Source organism: Neopsephotus bourkii, unplaced genomic scaffold, assembly GCF_033783945.1.
Source record: "Neopsephotus bourkii isolate Nb327-2 ecotype Australia unplaced genomic scaffold, CSIRO-AGI_Nbou_v1 NB_1814, whole genome shotgun sequence".
NCBI lineage: Eukaryota > Metazoa > Chordata > Aves > Psittaciformes > Psittacidae > Neopsephotus > Neopsephotus bourkii.
In genome coordinates, this window is record NW_026902287.1 from 147,866 (window position 1) to 172,548 (window position 24,683).

General features: G+C 41.8%; 3 protein-coding genes across 3 annotated transcripts in view; all 3 read right to left on the reverse strand.

The window, feature by feature from the left end:
- COMMD10 (COMM domain containing 10) overlaps positions 1 to 3,442 on the reverse strand; it is a 118,984-nt gene extending 115,542 nt beyond the window's left edge. Inside the window, exons 1-3 of the mRNA XM_061342680.1 lie at positions 3,392 to 3,442; positions 3,166 to 3,256; positions 448 to 558 (exon numbers count right to left, since the gene is read on the reverse strand). Coding sequence (XP_061198664.1) covers positions 448 to 558; positions 3,166 to 3,256; positions 3,392 to 3,423 — 234 coding nt within the window. The 5' untranslated portion in view covers positions 3,424 to 3,442. The remainder of the gene's footprint in view (positions 1 to 447; positions 559 to 3,165; positions 3,257 to 3,391) is intronic.
- A 4,680-nt stretch (positions 3,443 to 8,122) lies between these two features.
- ARL14EPL (ADP ribosylation factor like GTPase 14 effector protein like) lies at positions 8,123 to 15,088 on the reverse strand. The gene is made up of 5 exons (XM_061342727.1): positions 14,980 to 15,088; positions 13,936 to 14,102; positions 10,270 to 10,391; positions 8,703 to 8,839; positions 8,123 to 8,345 (listed from the first exon to the last, which is right to left on the reverse strand). The coding sequence occupies exons 3-5, from the start codon at positions 10,378 to 10,380 to the stop codon at positions 8,123 to 8,125; spliced, it is 471 nt and encodes a 156-aa protein (XP_061198711.1). The 5' UTR covers positions 10,381 to 10,391; positions 13,936 to 14,102; positions 14,980 to 15,088.
- A 6,395-nt stretch (positions 15,089 to 21,483) lies between these two features.
- LVRN (laeverin) overlaps positions 21,484 to 24,683 on the reverse strand; it is a 34,669-nt gene continuing 31,469 nt past the window's right edge. The window contains exons 18-20 of the mRNA XM_061342683.1: positions 24,423 to 24,563; positions 23,133 to 23,208; positions 21,484 to 21,726 (exon numbers count right to left, since the gene is read on the reverse strand). Coding sequence (XP_061198667.1) covers positions 21,580 to 21,726; positions 23,133 to 23,208; positions 24,423 to 24,563 — 364 coding nt within the window. The 3' untranslated portion in view covers positions 21,484 to 21,579. The remainder of the gene's footprint in view (positions 21,727 to 23,132; positions 23,209 to 24,422; positions 24,564 to 24,683) is intronic.

Here is a 24,683-nt window from a genome sequence, read left to right on the forward strand (position 1 = left end):
CATCAGGTGTGTCTGTTCACCAAAGTAAAGGCTGCTTCTGTGCATGAGAATTTTCCATAACTGGCATTTCATGTAACTTGAGCAGTGTGTATTAGTATTATCTAATATTTTCCTTACAGGACTTAAAAAAAAATTCATGGCTGTCCTGCTTACAATGAATAAGAGGAAAGACTGCTCTCATAACCATTAACGCTTCCTCTCAGAGTCATGCAGACCTTGCTTCCACAACCTATGTTTAGATCAGCTAGTAACTCATTCCACAAATGCAATGAGCCCAATGCAAATCAGGAAAGCATGCAAAGCAAAGCAGTAAAATCGTACCCCAAACCATACAAAATATACTACATACACATTTTCCCTAATTTCTTTTAACTTACATTCTATATTTTTTAAATCTACAATGGGATAAAAATATATATTTATCAATTCATAATGATAAAAAGGTACCTGTTCCAAAATGAATGATATAGTTTCAAGAACTAGATGAAGATCCTGCTTTTCCAATGAAAAAGCTATCTGAAGTTTTTCTTCCTCCTCTTCACTGAAGGTACTCTCAGCCTGAAGCACAAAAACAGTTAGTTCTGACAGTCCGTTCATCGACCAAGACCATACTTGCCAAAATAAAAACTTTCTCCTCATTTTTATAAGCACAGTGGCTGTCCAGTAGTTCCTGAATAGAAGTAACAAAGTAAAGCTTTTTTTCCAACAGAAAAACACAATGCAATTCCTCTCACTGAAAACCAAGATTAAAAGCCAACAGTATCACATGAGAAGTTACAAGAATTAGTTGAAATACATCGAGAAAATACTCTCTCTTTGCACATGAGGAACACTAAAGAAATGTTTTTCTTACAACTGTCAGATCACCTCCAACAACCTTTTATAAATAAAACTGAGAAAAGTATTAACTGTGTTACTTGAATCAAACCTCAAAGAAAACAGAAGGCAGAACTGTAGTGGAGTTAGTTACATAAGCCTCTACCAGTCTGGATACTCTTCTGAAAACCCATGATTACAAAAAAATTAAAGGCCTAATGTATGCTTATTTTCACAGTCAGATTTGAATCAGTAGCCTACTGTATTACTGACGATTACTGAGAATGTGCTGTACTTTTAAAATACATCAGTTAAATTATTATTTAATTTGCTGCTGTAAATATAAATGCAGATATTGCCATCTTTTAAAACTTAATTACTAACAAATCTATGCTACATACATCAAAACACCATATTTAGATTACTTAGCAATCCAAAACTGCAAAGCTACACAGAAAAGCAATTCAGCTGTCAGAATAAACAAAATAAGGCAATTACACAAAAACTTAAGTGATCACAATAATTGTAAACAAGAATGTCAAATTGGAAACATCATTTGAATCACTGGCTGTTGGAAGAAAATGAAGAACTCTTGAGTATCTGCTTTGCTTGGTAAGTTTATTTGAAGTTTCCAGCAATTTAACATGTCCTAAAGTCAGACAATTTGGAATGAGTAGTCTAAATTACAAAGACCACTCCAGCTCCTGTAAATGATGACTGACATTGAGAAAAGCTATTAAACTGCTAATAAGCAGTAAAAAACAAAACAAAAAAAGAAAAACCCAAACAAAAAAAAAAAAAAAACACTACAAAACACACACAAAAAATAACACCACAAAACAACAACAAAAAAATCTAATCCACACACAACCAGAAAAACCCATGCTAATAGCCATGCAAAGCAATGGAGACAACAGCAATTAACAACACATCCAAGCTAATAAGTTTGGTAAAAAAATTAAAACAAAAACAACCAACAACAAACAAGACAGTCAAATAATCAAAACAATAATTATGGTCCCAGAATTATGACCTTTAACATTTGTATTTTCTACCTGTGCTTCTCCTAACCTTCAATATTTTAAATTTTAATTTGTGTACATATATGTACAGAAAACAAATTCTGTATTTCTTTTTATACTTTTTAAACTCAAGGGAATAAACAAAATCTGACACTGAAAGATAGGTAAGTTCAACAAAATAACTTCCGACGTAGCATTTACCTTACAGTTTCCCCAACAACAGTTAGTGCCCAGGTTAGATTTAGTCTCCATTTGATTTTTTGGTATAGTGCAATAAAATTGACTATGGTTTTATTTCTTTGTCATTTATTCTGCAGCCGAAAAATCAAAATAAAAACAAACACAAGCTTCTGTAAAGATGAGAAAAATATTCACTAGAAGTTATGGACTTTATTTTAACCTGCATTCCACAGATGGCTTTGGGTGATGAACATACAAAAGTGAAAACCAAAAAATAAATATAGGAATCATAGAACAATTTCGGTTAGTAGGGGCCTTAAAGCTCATGCAGTTCCAAACCCCTGCCATGGGAAGGGACACCTTCCACTACAGCAGGTTGCTCAAAGTCCCATCCAAACTGGCCTTGAACACTGCCAGGGATGGGGCAGCTGCAGCTTCTCCGGGCAGCCTATGCCAGGGCCTCAGCAACCCTCACACGGAAGAATGTCTTCCTAATATCCTCTTTCAGTTTAAACCCATTCCCCCTTGTCCTGTCACTACATGTCCCTGTAAAAAATCCCTCTACAACTTTCTCGTCAGCCCCATTAGGTACTGAAAGACTGCTTTGTTTTCGCATTTAGTGTTTTCCTTGCAAGGTCAAGTGGAGTTTGTGCAAAAATCCAATGACCTAGCATCTCCTCCGAGAGCATTCTCAGACACGCCTGCACATGGAGGTGATGGGGCCAGGTTTTAACAGGCACAGCTGGCTTCCACACTATTCACCTTCTGCCATGCATTACCCGTTATTTCATTCTCCTGAAACAGTTCTTAACAATTAATGATGAATGAAACTACGATTAATATGTATCTATATATAAATGGAAATAATTGACCCTTATGAAAACAGCGGGTCGTACCTGTCCCGGAAAGAGGTCTCCGCAGCACTTGCACAGAGAACGGACTCGGCCCTGCTCCGTTCCCGCCCCTCGCCGCGCGGGACGCGGCAGCACCAGGGATCGCCAGGTCAAGCTGTTCCTCTCCTGGAATACCGGTACCGCTGACCCGGCCCTGCCGCTTCGCTCGGCAGGGCCCGGCGGAGTCTCCGCGCACCACGCCGAGCCCCCTCTCCGCCTGCTTCCCCCGCCCTCCCACTCACCCACCTACCTACCTTCAGGTGCAGCTTCTGCAGCAGGCGGGAAAGGAGCAGCGGAAACCGGCCCGAGTCCATGGCACTGAGCAGCGACACAGCCCTGCGGATGCTGCGCGGCAGGAGAGGAGGCAATCAGAGGGGCCAGGGCCCGCCGCGCCCCGGCACCATGGCGAAGCCCTGCCCCCGACTCACCCGCCTTAACCCACCGCGGTGGCAGCGGCACCGCAGCCGAAGCAGCATTTACCTGTCAGTCTCCTGAACGATGGGCGCCGCCATAGCTGCAGCTACAACCCCGCCCCACAACGGCAGCCCGGCGGGGCCAAGTGCCGCCGCCACTCCGCGCATCGGCGCAGCGCGGTCACGCTGGGCAGCGAGCCATCTCAGGCGGCCCAAGGGAGATCAGAGCCGCCGTGGCCTCGGGGCGCTGTGAGAGGCAGACTGACAGCGTCTCCGTCGCGGGTTTGCAGCACCCGCTGGAGAGGCTGTGGCTGAAGTTCTCGGGTTTAAAGGATTTAAAGACGGGCTGGCGCCTGGCGGAAGCCGCTTCCCGCGGTGTTTCCCGCTCTCTTATGTCTCCTCAGTGCTCATTTTGCTCTGGTGTGGGTTGTGCGGAAGTTCGCAGCCCCTCCAGACCCCGCAGAGCCTTTTTGTTACCCTGTCGTACCGCGCAGCCAGGCTCCAAACCACGGGCCAGGGAACTTGTTAGTACGCCACGAGCTTGAAGTTGTCACACCTCCAGCTTTACACAAATAGTTCCAGAAGCCATGGAACTAACAGTGGCTGGCGGCTTTCCCGTCCTCCCTAAATAACCTGTCCCCAAACATTGGCCCACCCCATGCACAGGACCGAGAACGCTGCGCCAAGTGTGTGCTGGCTGGTGAGATGCATGGACAGAAAGGCATCAACATTGGAGTTCGCAGGGAAGCTGTGCTGGGTTGGGTATTTCGACTCCTTGAGTGAATGTCATGCCTGTGAGACCTCTGGTTTCCAACAGCTTTGGCTGAAATTTAAAAAATGAGCTAAAAGCCAATGGGACAAGCAAATGGGAACAGGCAGCATGCCTGTGTAAACCTTATTTTCCTAGGAAGCCAACTAAAAATATGTAAAATCTGCAAAAGCCCTCTGAATGTGGCTATAAAGGTTTATAAGATACCTAAGAAGGGTTAGGTGAATGGTACTCAATTATGACAGCTGAAGAGACAGGTGTAAACTTGCTGGAAATACGGTACTGTAAGGAAATGTTTTACAGACATCTATACTAAAATGTCACCCTTATTGAAGTGAGGGGGACTTAGTCATTAATTTCAATAGCACCAGGATTTCAGCCGGGACATTTGAAAAGGCAGTGTATTTTTAATAAACTCAGCCTTAAGAGTAAGGGAATAAGAGTGACAAACCTGGCCGTATTCCAACAGGACTTGGAAGCAGAGAATTCCTGGCTGAGACTTTTAACAACATTTGTACCATAGCTCTTACCAGAAGTTGGACCCACAGCCACTGTACGAAAAGCTGATGCATTTTTCAAGCTATTTTTCTGTGGTGAAATATAATTACATTTGAGTGCTTCATCTGTTTTTCTACTCTTACAAAACATGAAAAGACAATATTTTAGGAAGACATTTATTTGGCTAGAAAAGAAAAACGAGTGTTTTACTCCATGTTGCAATAGCGTAACTTCTTGTTCTAAGAAACCTCCCTCGAGAGCAGGGTTTTATAAAATTTGCACAGTCAGAATGAGCAAGGGCGTCTGGAAGTCTAGCTAATTGCTTGCTTACTTTAAAAAGTCGCAGCTGATACAGGTATTGGATGCGCGACTCAGGTTTGCTGCCAGTTCTCTAGTTTTATAATCATGTGGACCTATTTTTAAAATGGATTTTTCATGCTTTTACTTTGTTAAATGAATATTAAAAGTGAATAGTCTAAATAATGAACATTAAAAACTCAACTGGACAGGATCCTGTTATCTTTAGCACATCTTTGTATCTTTAAAGTCGTAATATTTAATGGCCTTCACTTTCATTGTAGCCTCTTTTGAGCCACATGATAATAATTTTATTGGTATTTCCTTTAAATTGCATGTTGTTCTAGGAACAGCTGTAAATACCCGATGCAGTATGCTAGGACAGCTGCTGTGTTTTTTTCTGCAGAGCTGTGACAACTTCTGATATCAAGAAGTATAGACATATTGTTAAATAACAAGGGTCTTTAGTGAGCAGTTTTCTGGCTTTAACTCTAATGAAGCACACTGTAGGCAAGCAAGATGCTGTGCACAGCTCTTACTTTGATTTTGGAGTTTTCAAGTTTGTAAATAGCAGGAGATGCACAGTGACATCAAGAGAATCCAAGTAAGACAATGCCCAGGCACACAGGAGGTTAGTAGAGAAAGAACCATCTTTCGTACGCAAAAAATCGTATGGGAACACATTCATCATTTCCATGAGACCAGTTTATTTGTAGTACTAACATCTTGGAAAGCAGAGGATGAGTATCTCCTTCCAGATAGGTATGTATTGTGAGGAAGGAAAATACAGTGGAAGGCACAATGAGTTCAAATTAATCAATTTTTAGGCAAGATAACTAAAAGATGGTACCTTAAGTAGGCTGCAGTTTAATATGTACCAGTGCTTTCATCTGTCCTTAAGCTACAGAGGGAGCACTGGTAGCTGTGAGCAAAGCAGCCACATGGGACAAGGAAAAGACAGGCAAAATTGATTCACAGTGTCACAAACTGTTTAACCGGCATAATTCAGGATGGGGGGCAGAAAGGGGAGGAAGAAAAGAAGGACCAACAGACCTTACAGAACAGTTCACTCATTTGCTTCCCCATATTTTAAACAGCAGGTTTCTAAAGCAAATTTATTCCATAGGGAAAAGCATACTCTGTTTAGACTGACATGAGGTAAAAAGATGATCTAGTGTCATCTGGAGAGTGGTGAATTTCATAAGAGGCTAAGAAATGTTCTCTGCTTTTTCTGGTAAGGGATTTTATTTAAAACCACAATGTCATGCAGTGTGGCATTATGTAACTACCTAACAAAAACTATCAGATATGGGCACTGTTATTTTTATGTACATGTATCTACCTCTAAATTTCTCAGTCAGTATAAACATATGTATGACACCGGTCTTTCTCTTTTTTTCTCTTCCTTTCCCACCTTCTCCCCTTACATCACCCCAGCCCCCCCACCCCCAATGTACAAGCATCCTAATCTGGTGGTTTTTTTCAGGTTTTGTGCTATTATTTTCAAGGCTGCACTGTGTTTGTGATGATGGAGTTCTCTTACACTTTGCATTTAGCTGTGATTGTGACAGAGGCACAGTCCATGTTAAAAATCACAGAGTAGCACCAATGAATTCAACAATTGGACAATCTGGGTTTAATCACATTACTCAAAAAATTGAACATGTAGCTTTACCACAGGAATCCACTTGGGAAACTAATTGGGTTTTGCCTTTAAGTGGAAAGAAAGTGAATCTAATTCAAACCTGACCAATTCAGATCTTGAGATTATTTCAAAGGAAGGCTTCCATCTTCCTGTCCATGTAAATCAACAATTGTCTTCTTGAAGAGCTGCTTATTTAATCAAGTCCAGAGTGAGTCTGACACACCTGGAACAAGAAGTCAGTCCCTGACTACACTGGAAGGATTTCCATCTACAAAGAAATAGAGGTCAGAGATTATATGGACTATTTGGACTCCCAGTACAAGTCAAAGGATACTTTGGGATCAATGGGGTGTATGAGAGAACAACACCAGACCTGACTGCCACACATAGAGTGTTTTAACCACCATAGCAAATATTCCTATGAATTTTTTTTGGTACTGGGTGTTTTTATGTTACAAGCTTAAGTACTAAGGTGTCACTAACTGAGAGGAGCAACAAATCTTTCTGAGGTATCAAGTCTGAAGGAGGCTGTGGTGTTAAGACATTATTGGGATCTGTTCCAGGAAGTTTATTCTACAGGGAGGTATCTCCACATTGGAGAGGAGGTCTTTGCCTGCAGAGAGTGGCCACTTGTAGGGGAGAAAAATGGTCCCACATTCAAAGTCAGGAGAGTCTCCTCAAAAACAAGCAAAGTTCCCAGGCCCAGAGAATGATTCCTCCACTAGCAGCACACTCCTGGAGTTTGCCTGCAGCAATTTGCAGCCTTCCCCCCTTCATGATCCAGAGATCCCTCACTCCTCAGAAAGTTCCTGCATGCCCATCATGAATAAAAAGGCCTACCTGATAGAGGGCTGGTTGCAAGTTACAGTATTTGAAATCTGTCATGCTTTCCATGAAGAGGAAACTCCTGGAAATGAAGAGACTTTTCTGTCCAAAAGCATAATTTACCAATCTGTTTACCTCTAGCTGTATAACTAATGACTGATCAAGGTTGAGTGTTTCATATGCTGTAAAAACAAATAAAAAATTCCGACTGAATATGTTGGTTTCAGTCTTGCAGGCTAAGCAGGCAAGAAAGAATTGCAGAATTGTTTCTGTTCCCCTCTGCTTGACTTATGGAGGGACATGGAAAGTGGTGACCTAGTTTCAAAGAAATGTTATCTCAAATGAATCCTGCCTCATGTTATACAAGACATGAATGCAGAAGAAGGAAAAGACACCTGCACAAGCATTCACAAAAGAGCTGTCACACATCTGCGTAAATGAGCAAGATACATCAGCAAGAATAAAGAAATTATTACAGGTAATGTGGTTCAGCTTCCCAGGGTCAGAAAATTGTCTTCCCACAGCAGTCCAGACACCTTCAGCTTTAGAAAATCAAAAGTAGGTATCTCAGTAAAGCACACAAGGATGAGGAAAAATGAAACAGATACTTTAATGTAATGGAAAAGATTAATGTCTGCTAGGCAGGCAGCAATAAAGAAGCATGACAGACACTTCACCAGAGACAATTCATAAAGCCAAGATTTGCTTTAATAACATGTGAAGAAGAAGAAATTTGCTCACGCACAAAAACTGTAAGAACAAAGTCAAACAGAGTCAAGAAATGGAAATACACTGATCACCTTCCCATCTTCAGTTTCAGTTTTCTCATAATACCATTTTCTATTGCAGCGACATTCTGCTCCACATTTTTTTGAATTGCATTTGGGGCAAGGATAGAAGCAACCCATGCAGGTCTCTTCCAGGCAATCACACAAATCGACGTTATTACAAAGCAGCCTGCCATGTCTGTCATACTTCTTTGCAGGTCTGCAAAAGAGAAGAAAAAGTGATTCTCACAGAATGCTTCAACATGTATGAAGACTAAACCAAAAAATATGGAAAACATCTGTCCAGGAACAAATATTTTCTCTTTAACAACCTCACAGCATAATGAAATACCAGGATTACATCCTAATTGCAACAGTTACTGTTATTAAAAATGAAAGTATGCTAAGGAAGTAAATCAAAACTCTCTCAAGTCACACAGAAAGCTTGTTTTCCTAATGTGTAATAAGAAATTTTGCTGCAAAATATTAAAGCTTTTATTAGTTCAATTTATATTCGGTAAAGAGCATACCAGCCATTTTTTTAAAGTAAAATATGTAATAAATTAGCACATCTTACTTCTTCTTCTTAAAAAAATCTTGTTTCATCTGTGACATGCACGCTTTCTTTTTCTGCTCTCTAATTTCAGGATTGAAGTCAGCTACCTGAGGTCCTGGATTTTGAAAGGCTAAGGATTTTAATTGTTTGTCAAGTTGCTGATAGAAATAAACAAGAGAAAAATTATAATTAGTGCAACAGATATTTATAAGCTGCCAAATGACCTCCTGGCTTTCAAATTACATTAAAATTCATATTCTTGATAACTCAAACCTGCACAGGTAGGAAAGTGAAGAACTCCACCTAAATTAAGATCATATTGTATAAAATGCTTTCTTGTCTGTTAATTGAGTATTCCTTTGCCCAGCTGTATATCCTGACAGGAGAGGAAAAACCATGACTCTGCATACATGTGACTAGTACAGTGGCATGAAGTTTGAAGGTGATCTTGTGGGAGACAGTATCATGTATTTTTTTCTTCAACTTTATCCATAATGTAAAGACAAGTATTTGTGATTATAAGCATAACAACTGGATTTGCTGTATCTTAACTGTTCTCTCAGATGCCTAGAAGTCATCTTTGTCCAAACAGTCTGGGGGCCATAGAAATGACTGGCAGAGCAACTACTGCATGAAGGGAGCATTTGCACAAGTGAGAAGTATGAAAAAACACAGACAAAAATAAGGAAGCTAAACTGAACAGAGATTTTGTGAATTTTCTTTCCTATTTTATGGAATTCATATTTGTAAATAGATAAAACTGCTGAATAGTTCTGGAAGTTAGAACATCAGCTCTATGTATTGCCATTCCACACAGCCAGTGTATGTTGACAGTCATGTCTAAAGTCAATGCAAAGAAACATGGGCCTTGTGTCAAACAATTTCTCTTTGGACAGTGACTGTGGACATCAAACATGCACTTGTAATTCATTATGCAATGGCACAAACATACATGCAGATTTATCTTTTCTCCTCTTTGGTAAATGCAGCTGACTTGCCACCCCTCAGCTTCCCTAGAGGGTGTCATCACTTTCATGGTCCACAGTGATTTTTCACAAACAAGTGATCCCCGTTATTGCTTCTCATGGGGAAAAAGTTCAGTCCAATCTGCTGATACAGTGATTTAGAAATACTCACTTGAAGTCACTTGAGTGTACTTGTTTACAATGTAGTTGATGCCATACGTCTTCAGTTGCATCTTCCTGAAAACCTGTAGAGCAATCTCATGCACCTACACTATTCAGACATTTCTTTTGCCTTTGAGTATGGGGAGATCTTCAGTGCAGAAGATATGCTTCAGCTTCATCATTGTTCAGAATCGTAAATTATGCAATTTTAAGTTGAAACATATAATAAACTATGGAGATAGTCCTTCCTTAAGGAGTTCTCTCTTATTTCCCCACTTACCATATCACTGAACTCAGAAGTGTTCTTAGCCCTCTAAATCACTGCACTGCAAACTTGACTCATTTCACTGTTGTTATTAATGATACTTCCCTATTGACTCTAGCTTTTTATTTCTGTAATTACCTAAGAAATTGAAGGCAATAAGTATCTTGATAATAAAATGGTACTGACAAAGTCATACCAGTTGTTTTTGTGTTACTGAAGCATCCTTCTCAGGAGAGACATTTCCTTCTGCAGATGTTTCCTGGGCAGAATTGCTTTTCTTGTAGTTTTCTTCTGTGAGATCACTCATTTTTGGCCACCCTTGTGAAACACATACATACATGTGTTAGGACATATACAGGAGTGTGAGATCCACAGAATTTTAAGTGAAAGTTTTAAGGTAAGCAGGTGATATCCATACTAGGCGTTATGTATTCTTAACCCACAGCAAATGCAGAACAAATGCTGCTCAGTATCAGCCTCGATTAAACTGTACTAAAATAATGTAACTAACATAACAAAAGCTGTATCACCAAAGCCACTCTACAATTGGTTAAGCAAACCTCGGAAAATCCCTGGTGTTTAAATAACACAAAAACTGAAAGAAATGCTGTCACCTGTGATTCTGTAGCTGACACTGCTTCATCTCATTGCCAGTTTTACCGTAAAGGTGAGAAAGGTGAGAAACGGTAAAGGTGAGAAACGGTATTCTCACAGAACACGTAAGAGCAACCGGGGACGGGTGGTGGAAATGGAAACAGCACGCAGGAGCAATCATTTCGCTTACCAGCAGGTGACACTGTTGTACCAGCTGTCGTTCTTTTTGCAAGCCTTCGAAAAAGGGCGGCCGCGGCGGCGCTGGGGGAAGCAGGAGGGGTCTGGCCATATTCTCTTACATTATTTATAGACACCCAAAGCGTGTCAGAGTTGTGTCCCTGCCAACGAGGCTATTCCCCACATATTCACAATTTTCTCTCTGAGGATTTCAACCAATGGGCTAAAAGTAAATTTCTTGGTTTTTACACCTCAGTCCTGAAACATTTTGTGTATAAGTAGAATGTGTAAATTCCAGGATTAATAGAAAAAAGTGAATCACTCTATTAACAAAGCACCCGGGGAAGACTGAGTTCTGCAAGTCTGTCCTACAAAGGCCATCCACGACCTCTCAGCAGCCACACAGATCAGGGGTGGAAACTGTTCAGGATGGATTTACCTACTTATAACCCATCTTGTGAACCTACTTAGTTAAAACTTTTTATGCAATATATGCATTGCCAGTGCCTCAGACTTTTACCGCAGCCACCACCAGAAATATTTAAGCTTTTTTGGAGTTCACTCAACCCTTTCCCAGGTGCTGCCCAGTCAGTCCCATTGCCTCTCAAAGGTAGTGCAGTTGTCTCTGCCAGGTTACCCTGCACTTTAGGATTGTTACCCAAACACTGCCCCAGAGACAATCTTCATTTCACCGCTGCCAAAGGACCAGCAGAAGAGGAGAAGCAGGAGAGGAGTCCAGGCCTTTAATTCCTTCTGTTGCAGCCTCTCCCTGCAGGGTGCCAGTCAAAGCGGGAACAGCAATGAGATCTTGTAGTAACAGGAGGGGATACTTTTTTTGAGAGGTGAGAAAAACCACCTTCAGCCTGTTTCAGACAGGGTTTCCCTTTCTCCAGTGACTTCAAGAATGACTGAAGACTGTTAACAGTTTAGTGCTGGGACTTGAGCATCTTTCTATAAAAGCATTATAAAAGGAAAGCTATTACCATGCAATTAGTATTTGCTGTATGGAGGAGCCTTGCTTTCCCACTGGAAATTTGCTTGCGGTCCACAAATAAAACAAGAATGAAGGCCACTGCTCCAGAGAAGGGGAGTATTGCTCTTCATTTCCACTCAAGTTGAAGTCGTGATAAGGATTTGCTTCCTACATCTCCTGTTATGTTCAAACCATACATCCAGCATTGTTAAAGCATTTCATGAGTATGTGAGTATGCATGACCACCATCCATGCTTGTTTTATTACAGTGTACAGGGTTCAGGAGCAGAACAGCCATCAGGAGCTAACAGTGTAAGCATGCAGAATTTCCATGTGTCCTCTGGTGGTGTAAGTATTTGACTCCTTTGGCAACTAGGTCCAGATAACTACCAATTATCTGCAGCCAAATGCACAAAAATCAGAAAGCCACTTTTTAAATACTGTCAGAAAAGGAATACGCATCTTGTTCCAAATATGTTTCAAATGCCCTTGCACCTCAGTGGAAATGCCCCACACAGAAAATTCGGCACATTTCTGATTCCATCTGTATTGTAAAGATAAAGTGTTAAATTTTAATATCCAGGAAAGATACTCAAAAATGAGTCAGAGTGTGACTAGGAGACTGTGCAACATTCAGAAACTGGTGAGACTCACAGGACTGATTATCTTCCACAGCATGTTCTGAAGGGGAATAAGAGAACAAGGGAGACTTCGAGACTTACACATCCACTCTCACATCTGCAAAACCTAGTTATCCAAAGGAAAGTATTCTTGGCCATAAAGCAGAGATTTTCCATCTACCATTTTTGTCTGGCCATAGTGATAATTCTGGAGCAATGCATTGATGCATAGTCTCTTCCATAAAAATTTCAACTCTATAAACAACCATCAATTGCACTGTTCCTTCATGAAACCCTGTATTCTCCCACACCTTCTGAATACAGCACATACTTCCTGGAGGTGATAATCCACATTTCAACATCCCACCATGGCCATAGTATATGGCTGAGAACTTGCGATTTTGGCACAGATCACTGGCACAGCTGGCAAGGCTAAAAGCATATTAAGGGTAGAAGAGAATCAGAGCCTGTATTATATTAAAAGAGACTTGGTCTTTTCCAAGGGACAGATGTTTCTGCTCAGAGAACAGTTTTAGAAGATGCTGGGATGTGGAAGGAACAGCATTTGTTTATGAATTTCATAAGAGGAATATTTTACTCTATCTGCTCTTTCAAGAACTTAATATTCCTATTGTGATCCTTGCAGATTGCACTGCTGAATATTTCAAGTGGTGTGAATGGTGACCAGCATTGACCAGCATTCCAGATACTTCTGGCTGCTTGATCTCAGCAGCCTAAAGCTAGTACCTCTGCAGAGCTTGCCAGAGTGAATGCACATTGTTTTAAAGTTGTACTTGTTCATCCCATTGGAAACTTTCTGGCTGAGATCTGTAAGTATGTTAAGCACCTTCACCAGGGCAAAACAAGATGCTGTCCCTACAGCTCTAATCCCCCTATGCCCACACAGATTAGACTGACCCATTGCAACAGTCCCATCTTGCTCATAGCCTCGTTCTGCAGAGATGTCAGTATGCTCAAAAACCAGCAGTCAGGCTTGTGACCCATTCTAGCATGCATCTTGAAATCTCTATAGGACATCTGGTGCCAGCCAAATTAAGAGTGAGAATAAATTAATCTTTCTCAAGATGAAGTATGGCCTGAGCTGTAAAGATGTGGAAAGGCCACTTACCAACTAGTCCATGCCTTCTCTCATAGCCCTAAATGTGCCATGTGTGGTAAAAGATGGCCTTGAAGACAGATGGAGACAGACAAGATGAAGAAATAGGTCTCATCCCTTGTAACTCAGATTCTTTCACAGAAAACTGATAAACATGATGACAGAGCAATGGCCCATTCTGTGACAGGAGTCTGGAGGAACAAACCCTGCCCTCTCCCAGTAAAATAAAACAAATCCTCATGAGTTTTTCCTCACAAACCCAGAACTTTTCTGCCATATATGGAAGTGAGGGATTCTTTGCCTTGAAATCTAATGCAGTTATAAAATTATGTGCATCTTCTGGTTGTCATGCAATAGGAAGAAGTGATATGCCAAACTTACCTCCTGAAAACCTGCAGTTCTGAAGGGCTTATGTTCAGTTCAGAGCAGACAGCAAGAGAGAAAGGAGGTTCTCTGGAATTTTAAATTGTACTTGCCAGAGGAAGGGGCTGGCACAGGGTAGGTTTATTGCTGCACGGTTCCTCTAGTAGTAAAGTATGACATCAGCCCTCAAGCAACTGAAACAGAAGACAAATAATCAAAATAGTGCTCCCCAGAGAAGGAGGCTGGAGACAGTGCCAGGTAACTATCTTAAAGGACCTCACACTTTCTGCCTCATTAATTATGGCTTTAAAACAGTACAAAGACTGGAAACAGAAATTATATAAACTGGGGTGAGAGTCCTCATTTATTACTTTACTTGCACCTGTGGTACGTTCACAGAGCAAATGTACTTCTTAGAACTTTCTTTTTCTTGAAGGTAAGTAAACAAAAAAAACCCTGTCATAACTACTGCATTGTACAAAAATTGAATTGTTTTTAATAGTACGGATGTAGTGAAGGAATATTTTAAGACATCAAACAAATATTTTGGATACTGTTCAGCATCTCAAACTATCTCCTAGCTAAAGTGACAATGTAACCTCACCATTCAGCTTACTATCTTTCAGGATTGTTGCACTAGTGCGGACAACTCAGGCCCCTCCTGATACCTCTAGATGCCAGTTTCCAGCATGCTGCAATCACGGCTTTTATTGCTCTTTAGAACACAGCTAAATCTTAATAAACGTCCTGTTGTTTTAAGCCAAGCTGGTAACTCATCACCACACATTCATTTGCTCACCCTCCTCCTTCCCCCCCCTCACCTTGTTGCTCCGTGTGGGATGGGGAGGAGGATTGAAAGAATGTAAATGGTTGAGAAAAGAACAGTCCAATAACTAAAGTATAATACAAAACTACTGCTACTACTACTACTAATAAGGGAAATAACAAGGTGAGAGAATATAAAATTAAATAGGGAAAAAGGAAGGAAAAAAAAAAAAAAGAAGAAAGACAAGTGACGCACAATGTAATTGCTCACCATTCGCAAACCGATGCAAGCCTGACCCAAGCAGCGATCTGGGCCTTCCGGGTGATTCTCCCCAGTTTATATACTGGGTATGACGTGATGTGGTATGGAATACCCCTTTGGCTAGTTTGGGGTCAGGTGTCTTGTCCCTGTTCCCTCCCGCCTTCTTGAGGCCCTCCTCACTGGCAGAGCATGAGAGAATGAAAAGTCCTTGACCACAGTAAGAGCTGCTCAGCAATAACTAAAACACTGGTGTGTTATCAGCATTGTTTTCAGACTAAAGCCAAAACACAGCCCTGCACCAGCTTCTAGGAAGAAAAATAACTGCTAAAACTGAACCCAGGACACATCCAAACCTGTCAAGTCTTATAAAATCTCTTGCTGTGCTTAGACAAATAGTCTAACATGTCTAACATCCATCCATTGTCGAGCATGACCAGTCTTAGGGCAAGTAAACTTACTATTTACCATATTATTTTCTTTCCCTCAAAACACTTTTAAAACCAAAAGCCAATGTAACATTCCAGCAGCAGACCTTAGCTGGTGATTTAAATGCTGCTACATATAACTCATTTTGTGTCACAAACTGTATCTCTTCTTGTGACAATCAAACACAAATGTCTCAAGGGGGAAAAGAAAATAATCAGTCTCCAAGGTGCTCATACAACAGCAAGCCACAAGCAAAACTCTACACCCTACAAACTGCATATCAAAGAAAACTGAAAAATCTCCTCAGAATAGTTTTTAGTGAGTGGATGTTAGGCTATGAATAAGTGAGGATGTCAAGTAAGATTAAAATCTTAGGTGACATTTAGAGAGATTGATTCTGTTGGTTCAACTCCTAAATGGTTCCTTCAGGAACAAGACTTCCCCACCGTGAGCATGTGACTGCAAATACACCTCCAGATATGTGATACAATTGTACCTAAGGGGTTTGCGGGGAGAAAAACAGATAAATTGTGGGAAAGATTTCTTCTAAACTTCCTGGCCATCATCCAATGTCAAGCTGCTTGCTCCTTATACACACCCCAGTGCTCTCTGCCGTGCAGTGCACTCAGTAGCAGCCTGCAGCCAGCACAAACAGGGCAGCTTGAAGAGGGAAAAAAATGCATTATCAAGTATTAAAACCTAACATGTAATGTTCTTATCCCACTGGGAAATTGCTCCCTGGAGCCCTTTGTTAAACGTTAACACAGAGTAATGTCTTAGAGGTGTTCCTCTTATAGACAATTCATTTTCCCCTTTTCCTCCTCCTCCCCACGCCCGTTTTTTTTCTAAACTGCCAGGTTTATGGGGTGTTTCTGCCTCTGGATTTTTCTTTTGTGGATTTTCAAATCAGCAACGCGGGGGGGGGGGGGGGAACTGACAGGGAGCATTATGGAAAGTGGGGGGCTAATTCGGGTAATTATACTGGCAGAGATGCCAAGGGAAGAGACTGTGAAACGTTTGGGTGAGACACACGGGGAGAACAAAACACCTTTCTCCAGAGAAGACTATCAATCCTCCTAGTCACCCAGCCCGGCGCCTCAGCTGCTCACAGACTACCTCATGGCTTATTTAGCGACGAGTCTTCCACACAGGCAAAAGACAGAAAAAAGAGTCGCTTTCACCTGTCCACCGCTCTGTTACCTAGCTCTGCTGTCGTCACCGCGGCCGGCTTCAAGTGGAACTCCCTCAGCAGGGTACTCCCTCTCCTCTGCTGCGACCCCCGTGGCGGTTTCGCGCCTGTCCGTGTTTCCGCCCCTCAGCACCAAGGTGTCGAGGGCTCCGCCTGCTCCCTCTCTGCTCTTGCTGGTAATGTGGGGTGTAACAACTGCCCTTCCTCAATCTCTGCGCTCTGCCCGTGGCGGCTGCGGAGCTGTGAGGAGCCCAGAGGCCCGTGCTAGTCGCAATGCTTCAATCAGCTGTGGGACACACCGAGCCTCTCGGCCAGGCTGGCGGCGCCCTGGAAGCGCCAGCTAGCAGAGGACTAAAATGCCGGCGAGCAGAGGGGCTAGGGGAAGAAACACAAGAGCTACAAACAGCAGTGCGAGCGCAGGGGCAGCGAGGCAGGCGCGCAAGGAGCTGCTGCAGGCCCCGGGGCAGGCAAACCCCTGCAGGCCCTGGAGAGGACGGTGGTGGAGCAGGTGCATGTGCCCTGAGGGAACTACAGTTTATGGGAGGCACCCCGCCATGCGGTGAGGAGGAACACGAGGAGGGAACGAGCGGGAGGAGAGCGGCTGGATGACCCCAACTGCCATGGCTCCTGAGTGGCCCCGGCCTGACCTCAGCCCACATTACTCCTCCCCCCTGGGCTGCTCATGGGGAGGAGGTGGAGTTGGGAGTGAAGATGAGCCTAGGAAAACACGAGGGTGGTGGGAAGGTGGTGGTTTATTTTTTGGCTGTGTTTCTTGCTACGTAAGTTTACTCTGATTGGCAATAAATCAAAGTAATTTCCCCAAGGAAATTTTTTTTGCCCACGATGTTAACTGGTAAGTAATCTCCCTGGCTTTAACTCAACACAGAAGTAATTTTCTCCCCACGTTTTGTTGAGTGGGAAGGCACCAGGATGGGCCTCCTGCAGTCAGTTAAGGTCAGCCCACCATCACTGCTTAGGTGCCTGCCCCAGAGAACATCGCATCACAAAGAATGATAATCACGAAAGAGTTATGCACTATAATACAAAGTTAAACACAAAATTGATCACTCACGAAGATACAGTTGGCAGGCGTCAGGGAGTAACCTTGAGAGGTGTCCCCGCTCAAGGGGAGATCACCACCACTTAGTAAGCTGCTTAGCAGGGAGTGCTCAAAGAAAGCTCACTTGGGCTATAATACTTACGGAATAAAGTGAGCCAGCCGGCTCCCAGCCAAATTCCGTGCAATGGGAAAGATATGCACAGCACTCCTTGTACTCACAACTTCCCTTGTTCCTTGACAAATGAGTCTCGAAAGAACCACCTGCTTTCATTTGTATGAATCACATGGTCAGTGTTCAGTTTGCAAGGTCGTATGCACCAGTGTTCACCATGTCACCCTGTTCCTGTGTGGGTTTTCAGAGAACAGATCGGAGTGAGAGAAATTCATGGCCTGGTTGTGTGCTAGCCCTTCCTGCCTTTGGGACCTGCACCACACTACCACTGATCTGGTCAAAGAGTTGGGTCCAGCCATCACACTCCTGAACCTCTGCGCTAGGGGATCCACATACAACAGCTCTTTTTGTCCTCTCTTAATCACTGCACAACAGGAATGCATTGAGGCCACATCTTTTTTTCATTTATGGCACTTTAGACTCCGTTCCCTTTTCCCTACCCCATACTCACCCTTCTGGCACTTGAAACAACACTGAAAGGAGCAGGCAGCTCTACCTGCCTCATCCATGTGTGCCAGGTGGCATGGGGCTTGCACCTTGACTACCCAGGCCCCACAACCAGCTGCTTTCTCCTAACCTGTCTGGGAGGCTCCTTGTGGTGCCAGAGAGAAAAGAGTGGGGTGGCGGGGCAGCTTCACTGTGAGGTTCAGAGGAGCAGTTTGCTGGTGCTCTTGGATCTTGACTTAAACACTGCTGAAGTCTCTCTTCCTACCTGGGAACAGCCTGGCTCACAGAGAAACTGCATGGGCAGTGCATGGCAGCAGGAGGACATGGGATTTCTTAAGGCTAGCTGTGGCATTTGGAGGGAATCTGGAAGCTGTGTGCTGTGGGGCAGCTGGTGATGGTGAGTGCAGCAGAGACTGCCAGGCTGCATTGACCAACACTGTCAGGGTTTAGGCAGTGTGGGCTATTGCTGGGCCAGGAACACTCTGAGGAAATAACCCTGTTCTAGATGAACAATACAGGAGCCAAAAAAATAACAACATAATCCTTCAAAATAACTCAGATTGAGTTTCTCTGGGGAAAGAACGTAAGGCAAGCAATACACTTCAGAGGAGACTGAACTTTTTACACTATTCTCATCTCTCTTGCTCCTGCAGCTTCTGTCATTTGCTCATCCTGTTCCCAAATTCGCTCATTTGTTCTTACCCTGTCTCTTCTTTGTACCCCTGGTCGTCTCAGCTATTTTCATCCTCCCTTCCCAGCTATTCTGGACTAAACTTCCTGTAACAAGGTTTTACCCTTAAACCCAGTAGGTGCAAACCATTTCCTTCCACTGATGAGTAACCACTCCACCTTTCCCCGTGGTCCTAATGCTCCCCCACTCCTTCCACTGCACGGTATCTTCCCCATCCCTGCTAGCTCCAGAGTCCCCTGCCCTGTCATGCATGCATGCTGTAAAGGCAAAACAAGTGTAACTTTTGGATTTCCACACTGTCAAGGCAGAGAACAGGACTCAAGTAAAACAGCTGGTCTTTCCCCATCATAGATACTTTTCCCAATTATAGATACTACTAAATGCACACTTTCTCTCACTGGAAATTGTCATCACAATTACATGCCCCATAGCAGCTTCACAGTCTGTGTAAATACTGTAAAAGCTTATTTCCTAGAGTCCATCCATGTCCTCATACTCATTTTTTATAAACTTTCTTTTACCCCAACTCCACTTGCAATAAAACAGCTTTCCCAGCTTGCCCTGGATTCCTCTTATGCCTGTCTCCTTGCCTTGGTGCACCTCCCATGTGTCACTCTCCAGACCTCTGTATTCAACTTGCACTCAACAGCAGCAAGAACTGCCACTGAATAGCTGCCAGTATCACATGCCACCAAGTGAGAATGTGTGGACTCTAGAAGCAAGATTGATTCAGATCTGCTCCTACTCAGGCAGCTTACGTAGCAATCACCTTCACCATTTGCCTCTGCCACAAAAACTGCGCTACTATTCTGCAATACAGAATGTCAGCCAAGATGCATACATTAGTTAGGAACCACTATTTGAAAACAATTTCTTATTTAAAATCGCTTTACTGGTTATTTACTTGGCATTTGTAATTAAAGAGTTTTCTTTCAGTAGAAAGAAGAAAAGTATTTTAAAAAATAAGGAAGAGTAATTGGAAAGGAAGGGTCGTTACTCATGGTTAGAAAGAAATGGTTTGGACCTATTGAGCTTAGGAGTAAAATGTTATGGGAAGTTTAGTCCATAAGTCCCATAATAATTACTTTCTTGAGCTATGCTTAGCCCATCTGATGAGACATGCGGAGTCAGTGATTAACTGGTGTTAAGTCAGGAAATGCTGAAGCAAAACCTCCCTAATTCATCATAGCCCCAAGGAATTCCTCTGCTTTCTGAATTGGCTTGACAAGGACTGTCAAGAATGCATACAATTTTCTTTGGTACTACCCGTAACTGGATCAAATGCTAAAAAGGTCAAATGATTCCATCACAAACCTGGCTGCACCAGTTGGTAATTCCCATAAAGGGAGCCTCTGAGAGTCTCAAAACAGTTACCATTTTTCTTTGCAGCCATTTGGGAGCAGAGGAGATTCATTGCAGCCAATATGGCAATGTTTTCCTTAAATGTATTTAGAGGCTGCCAGTGAAAAATTCTTTTTATTAACAAGGCTGCTTTTTATTCCGTGTCTCCTCACAGTGTGGTACTTTTAACTTCTTGGGTTTCCTGCATTCCATATAACTTAGTTTTCTATGTTAACCTGAGCACCAGGACAGTAATTTTGTCATCATACTGTTACTCCACAAATAAATAAATTGCATGGACTAAGGATCCCATACTTCTTCAACCACAAGCTTCTATGGTTTTGCTGATATTGATAGACTGAATTCTGTCTGTCATCTGCAAACTGCTGCGTAAGCAAGATGATTAACCCTGTGTTTACATCAGAGAGCAGCTTAGTGCAGTAGGAACTTGGTGATGTTCCAGAGGGCTTAGTTTAAACTAGTAGCATTCTAGTGCCACAGACAAAATGACCACTAAATGGTGGTGTCTCTCAGTTGCACACCAGGAGTTCATAATCTCTTAGATAAATTTCATCTAAAAAGAATACAGTTCAGCCCACTCCAAGACTGTCCTGGGGGTTGAAGCATGCTAAGCAGAGACAACTGGTAGGATCTCTTCAAAAGCACATTCCTAATCAAAGACAAATGTGAATGTAAACAATACATTATAAATGTACACAGTAAGTACAGATCTGCTAAGGAAAAATACAGTTTGAAAGAGAAGGCATTCATTTGTTACCATTAAAATTTGAGGTTTCTTTAGTCCTTTCATCCCTGCAGCTCTGGAACCATTCTCAAACTTATGCTTCATGGCACTGTTCTGAATTATTGTCCTCTTAGCAATTTACAAACACAGAAGTGGAGAGAGACAGATTAAATGACTCGCCCAAGATCACAGTACAAATCATAAGCAAAACAGTAAAACTTTTCCAGCTTCCTCATGCATTTTTGCCACAAATTTGTACCACACTTTTCATTTTGTTATACAAAAGGCAAAGGATTTAGGACTGAATCTGTATGTTAGATTATTAGCAATACATCCTTACTAACAACTCATCCAGTAGGAAATTAATTTAGTCACAATATGAAAATACACCTCTCATTTATTTTGCTGAATATTTACTTTGTGAATTATTTTAGCCTTACTTTCCAGTTGGGAAGAAAACCACAGGACTCACAAAAACGTGCTTTATCTTTAATTACATTTTAAAATGAATACCAAAATTCTAGTGAATCACTCTGTAAAATATACTGAAAATTGTTCTCCACATCAATCATCCAGATTTTCCTGTAACCATTTGGCAACTTTGATCAGCAGTTTTCTCCTTTCCATATTTTCAATTTTTGTGAGCTCCAGTAGTAGAGTAGTAGCCACTCTCTCATCCTCTTCCAGTGTAGCATTATAAAAAACCTGCAACTGAAGAAATAAACACATGAGTTTGCTTCCTGTAACTTCACATGCAGCAAGCAACTGTGAACCTGACAGGTGAGTTAGACAGAAGTGCACAGAAGAGGGAGAGACTAAAGAGGGAATGGGGTGATCTTACTGATTTGCAAATCCTTTAAAATGCAGCCAACTTAACTAGTAGTGATGGCAACACACAGGGTCTAGGACTAGTTGGATAACAGAATCCTCTTGTGCTGCCTTTTCTGCAATCACAGAACAAGAAATCTTTCCTATCAGTCTAATGAGCAGATGACAAGAGGCCTGAAGAATAGCAAAGAAATGTAGGGGGGGAGTGGGAAACAAACAATAAGAGAAATTATATTGATATCAGCACAATAACCATCAACCTGATATGCCAGCAGCCCAACTTATGGTACACGATCCTGGCAAATGTGATCTCTACAGGCAGATTTTAAAGAGGAAAATAAGACAGCTTTTGATAATATTTATTGGGTCTCAGTTCCAGATCTGAAGGTTAATATAAAGGCTGGCACTGGGCTATTGCTTTTGCCATCCCAGGGAGTTATCTTGTCCATAAAGAAGAAAAAAAACAACAACAATTTACAGTTCATGAATGTTGAAGAGCTATTTCTTTGACTTTGGGAGCTAACTCTCAGAACTGCTCTCATTAGCATCCCTTCTCAGTTACTTGGTACATGCACGCATCACTCAACAGCAAAAAAAGGAAAGCAAAACTTTTCTTGCAATGACAGATACCAGCTGTACGGGGCTGGCACAGAAACATGGATCACATGCAGACAGCACAAGAGTTGTTGAGGAAAGAAAATAATATTTTGGGAAAAAATCTGAGAAGACTTGGACTGGAGGCAAAAAAGCAAGAAAAGAGTATGAGATGAACGGTGGTGATTTGTCACAGGCAGTAATGTGGATTATTGTAGGGAACAAAATAAGACAGCCGAGAGCCACCTCACATAGATTTCCACTCTTCAGCAGTTTCCCAAAGCCCATTCCCTTTTTCCAGATGTACAGCAAACCAATTAGAAAATACTGTTCATGGGCTTACCTGGGCTGCCACACAGTGAAAAGGAAAGAACTGTATCACATGTGTAGGCCACCAATTCAGCACACAGGCAGGCAACCTCTTACACTGTAGCCACGCAGAGCAGGACAATGTCTTACCACTTTACAAAAGCTGACCTTCATGCCATGCTTAACAACCAACTGCACACACAGACTGCAGGGCTGTGGGTGCATGTTCACATGCTTATTTCTCAAATGAAGAAGTATAATTTTTCTCTATGTCTCAACACAGCAACATTGTACAATATATTCTGTTATTTCTTTAAAAACCAAGAAATTTAAAAACCTGTACTTACAAATTGGGAATAAAGTTAAAACCAACTCCTCTGATTTACCTCTTGGATCTGTACATCTGTATTGACAAATCTTCCCATGACTTTTAATACATCATGTAATAATTCCTTCCCGTACCTGTAACATTTAGATGAAGGTCCTTCAAACAGCATGTTAGCAAACATAACAAATTTTATCTCATTTGAAAATATTCTCACTATTTAGTTATTATTTACCATGCTCGAAATATCAACTTAGCTGAAGTTTGCAACTGTGTGCTCTTTTTTCCCCCTTTAAAGACATTAACACTCAATTTAGACATTAAAGCAGGATGAAACACATTAATTACACTTCATTTCTATTTCACAGGAAGATCTGGTATTCCTACTTTGGTGAAGTGAATTCTTTGCTTAAAATCAATAGTCTTTGTGAGCCCATACAGCCAAACTGAGCTAGAAAAGCTAACCAGTATGATTCTAACTTGGCGTTTCTGTTGGTATCTTGAAGATAATGTATAAATTAACACCCACACTGTTCTTTTAGTTTGAAAATAATGGGTCAGTTTCCCAGCAAATTTCTCATCAGTATAGAACACAGAAAAACTCTGTAAGGGAACAAACTGGTGTGACACAAATCTGCTACAGCGTGCCTTTTCTAGTGTTAGTAATAAAGATATGCATTTGGATGCTCCTAGATTCTTGGTTACACTGCCACTAAGAACTGCTGATGGACTCCTCTGCCACTGAAGACAGCAAGAAAGTACTGTCGGAGCCCAGCTGCTTTTCACCATTGCCAAGGAGAGAGGGAGTTTTTGAACAGATATGAAAATACTTGCTTTGCTTGAGACAAGTAGCCCAAGTTCACCTGCAGTTTACCTGCATTAGTTCAGGGGGGCTGCAGATGGATTAGGACTTAAGTCAGTGAATATTAACTATAGCTGGTCTTTGTAGTGCTTGCAAACCTGTAAGCTCCAATCCCCCATCTGTCCATACTTTCTTTGAAGAGGTTACAATCTTACTCCAGCATTTTACACACATGCTTGTGAAATGCTAGTGGATAAACCCATTTCTAAAGTCAGATTTTCCAGGAAATTTAACATTTAAAAGCACTAGAACTGTCATGGACAGGCTGTTTTTTTAAGCACTGTGTCCTCTCTGACATTAAGCCCTTATCAGAGTTGAATTCTCTGAAAACCCTCCTCTGCATACTTAAGGAATTGCATCAACTATTACAAAAAGCCATCTCTGGAACAAAAATCTGCACCTGGATTTTACAGCTCAAACATAGAGATGGAGGAAGAAGTGAAGGAGCCACAGAAATAAAGTCAACCCAGAGCTGGTTGCTTACCCTACCTTTCATTTAAAAGCGGCCAATTTTCTGTAACAAATTCCCAGGCTATACGGTGCCCAATATCCTTAGTCACTGCATATAAGATGATGACTGAAGTGTAATTGGCAGAAAATAGTGTATCACTGAGTCCATATTGCAAGTATCTGTTAGAAAAGAAGGTAATAATTGTACCTATCACTTGTTGTTTAACAGTGATGATCTGGAAATACTCAGTTCAGGAAAAATCCTGCTTCAGCAAATACCATGATGTGGAAGGTTACACC

Excerpts from the sequence above, each read along its gene's own strand:
- ARL14EPL (XM_061342727.1), bottom strand. The coding sequence starts at position 10,380 with ATGAGTGATCTCACAGAAGAAAACTACAAGAAAAGCAATTCTGCCCAG. Across the intron at positions 8,840-10,269 it reads CAGTAACACAAAAACAACTG|CAACTTGACAAACAATTAAA; the intron begins GTATGACTTTGT and ends TATTTCTATCAG. Across the intron at positions 8,346-8,702 it reads GATTTTTTTAAGAAGAAGAA|ACCTGCAAAGAAGTATGACA; the intron begins GTAAGATGTGCT and ends TCTCTTTTGCAG.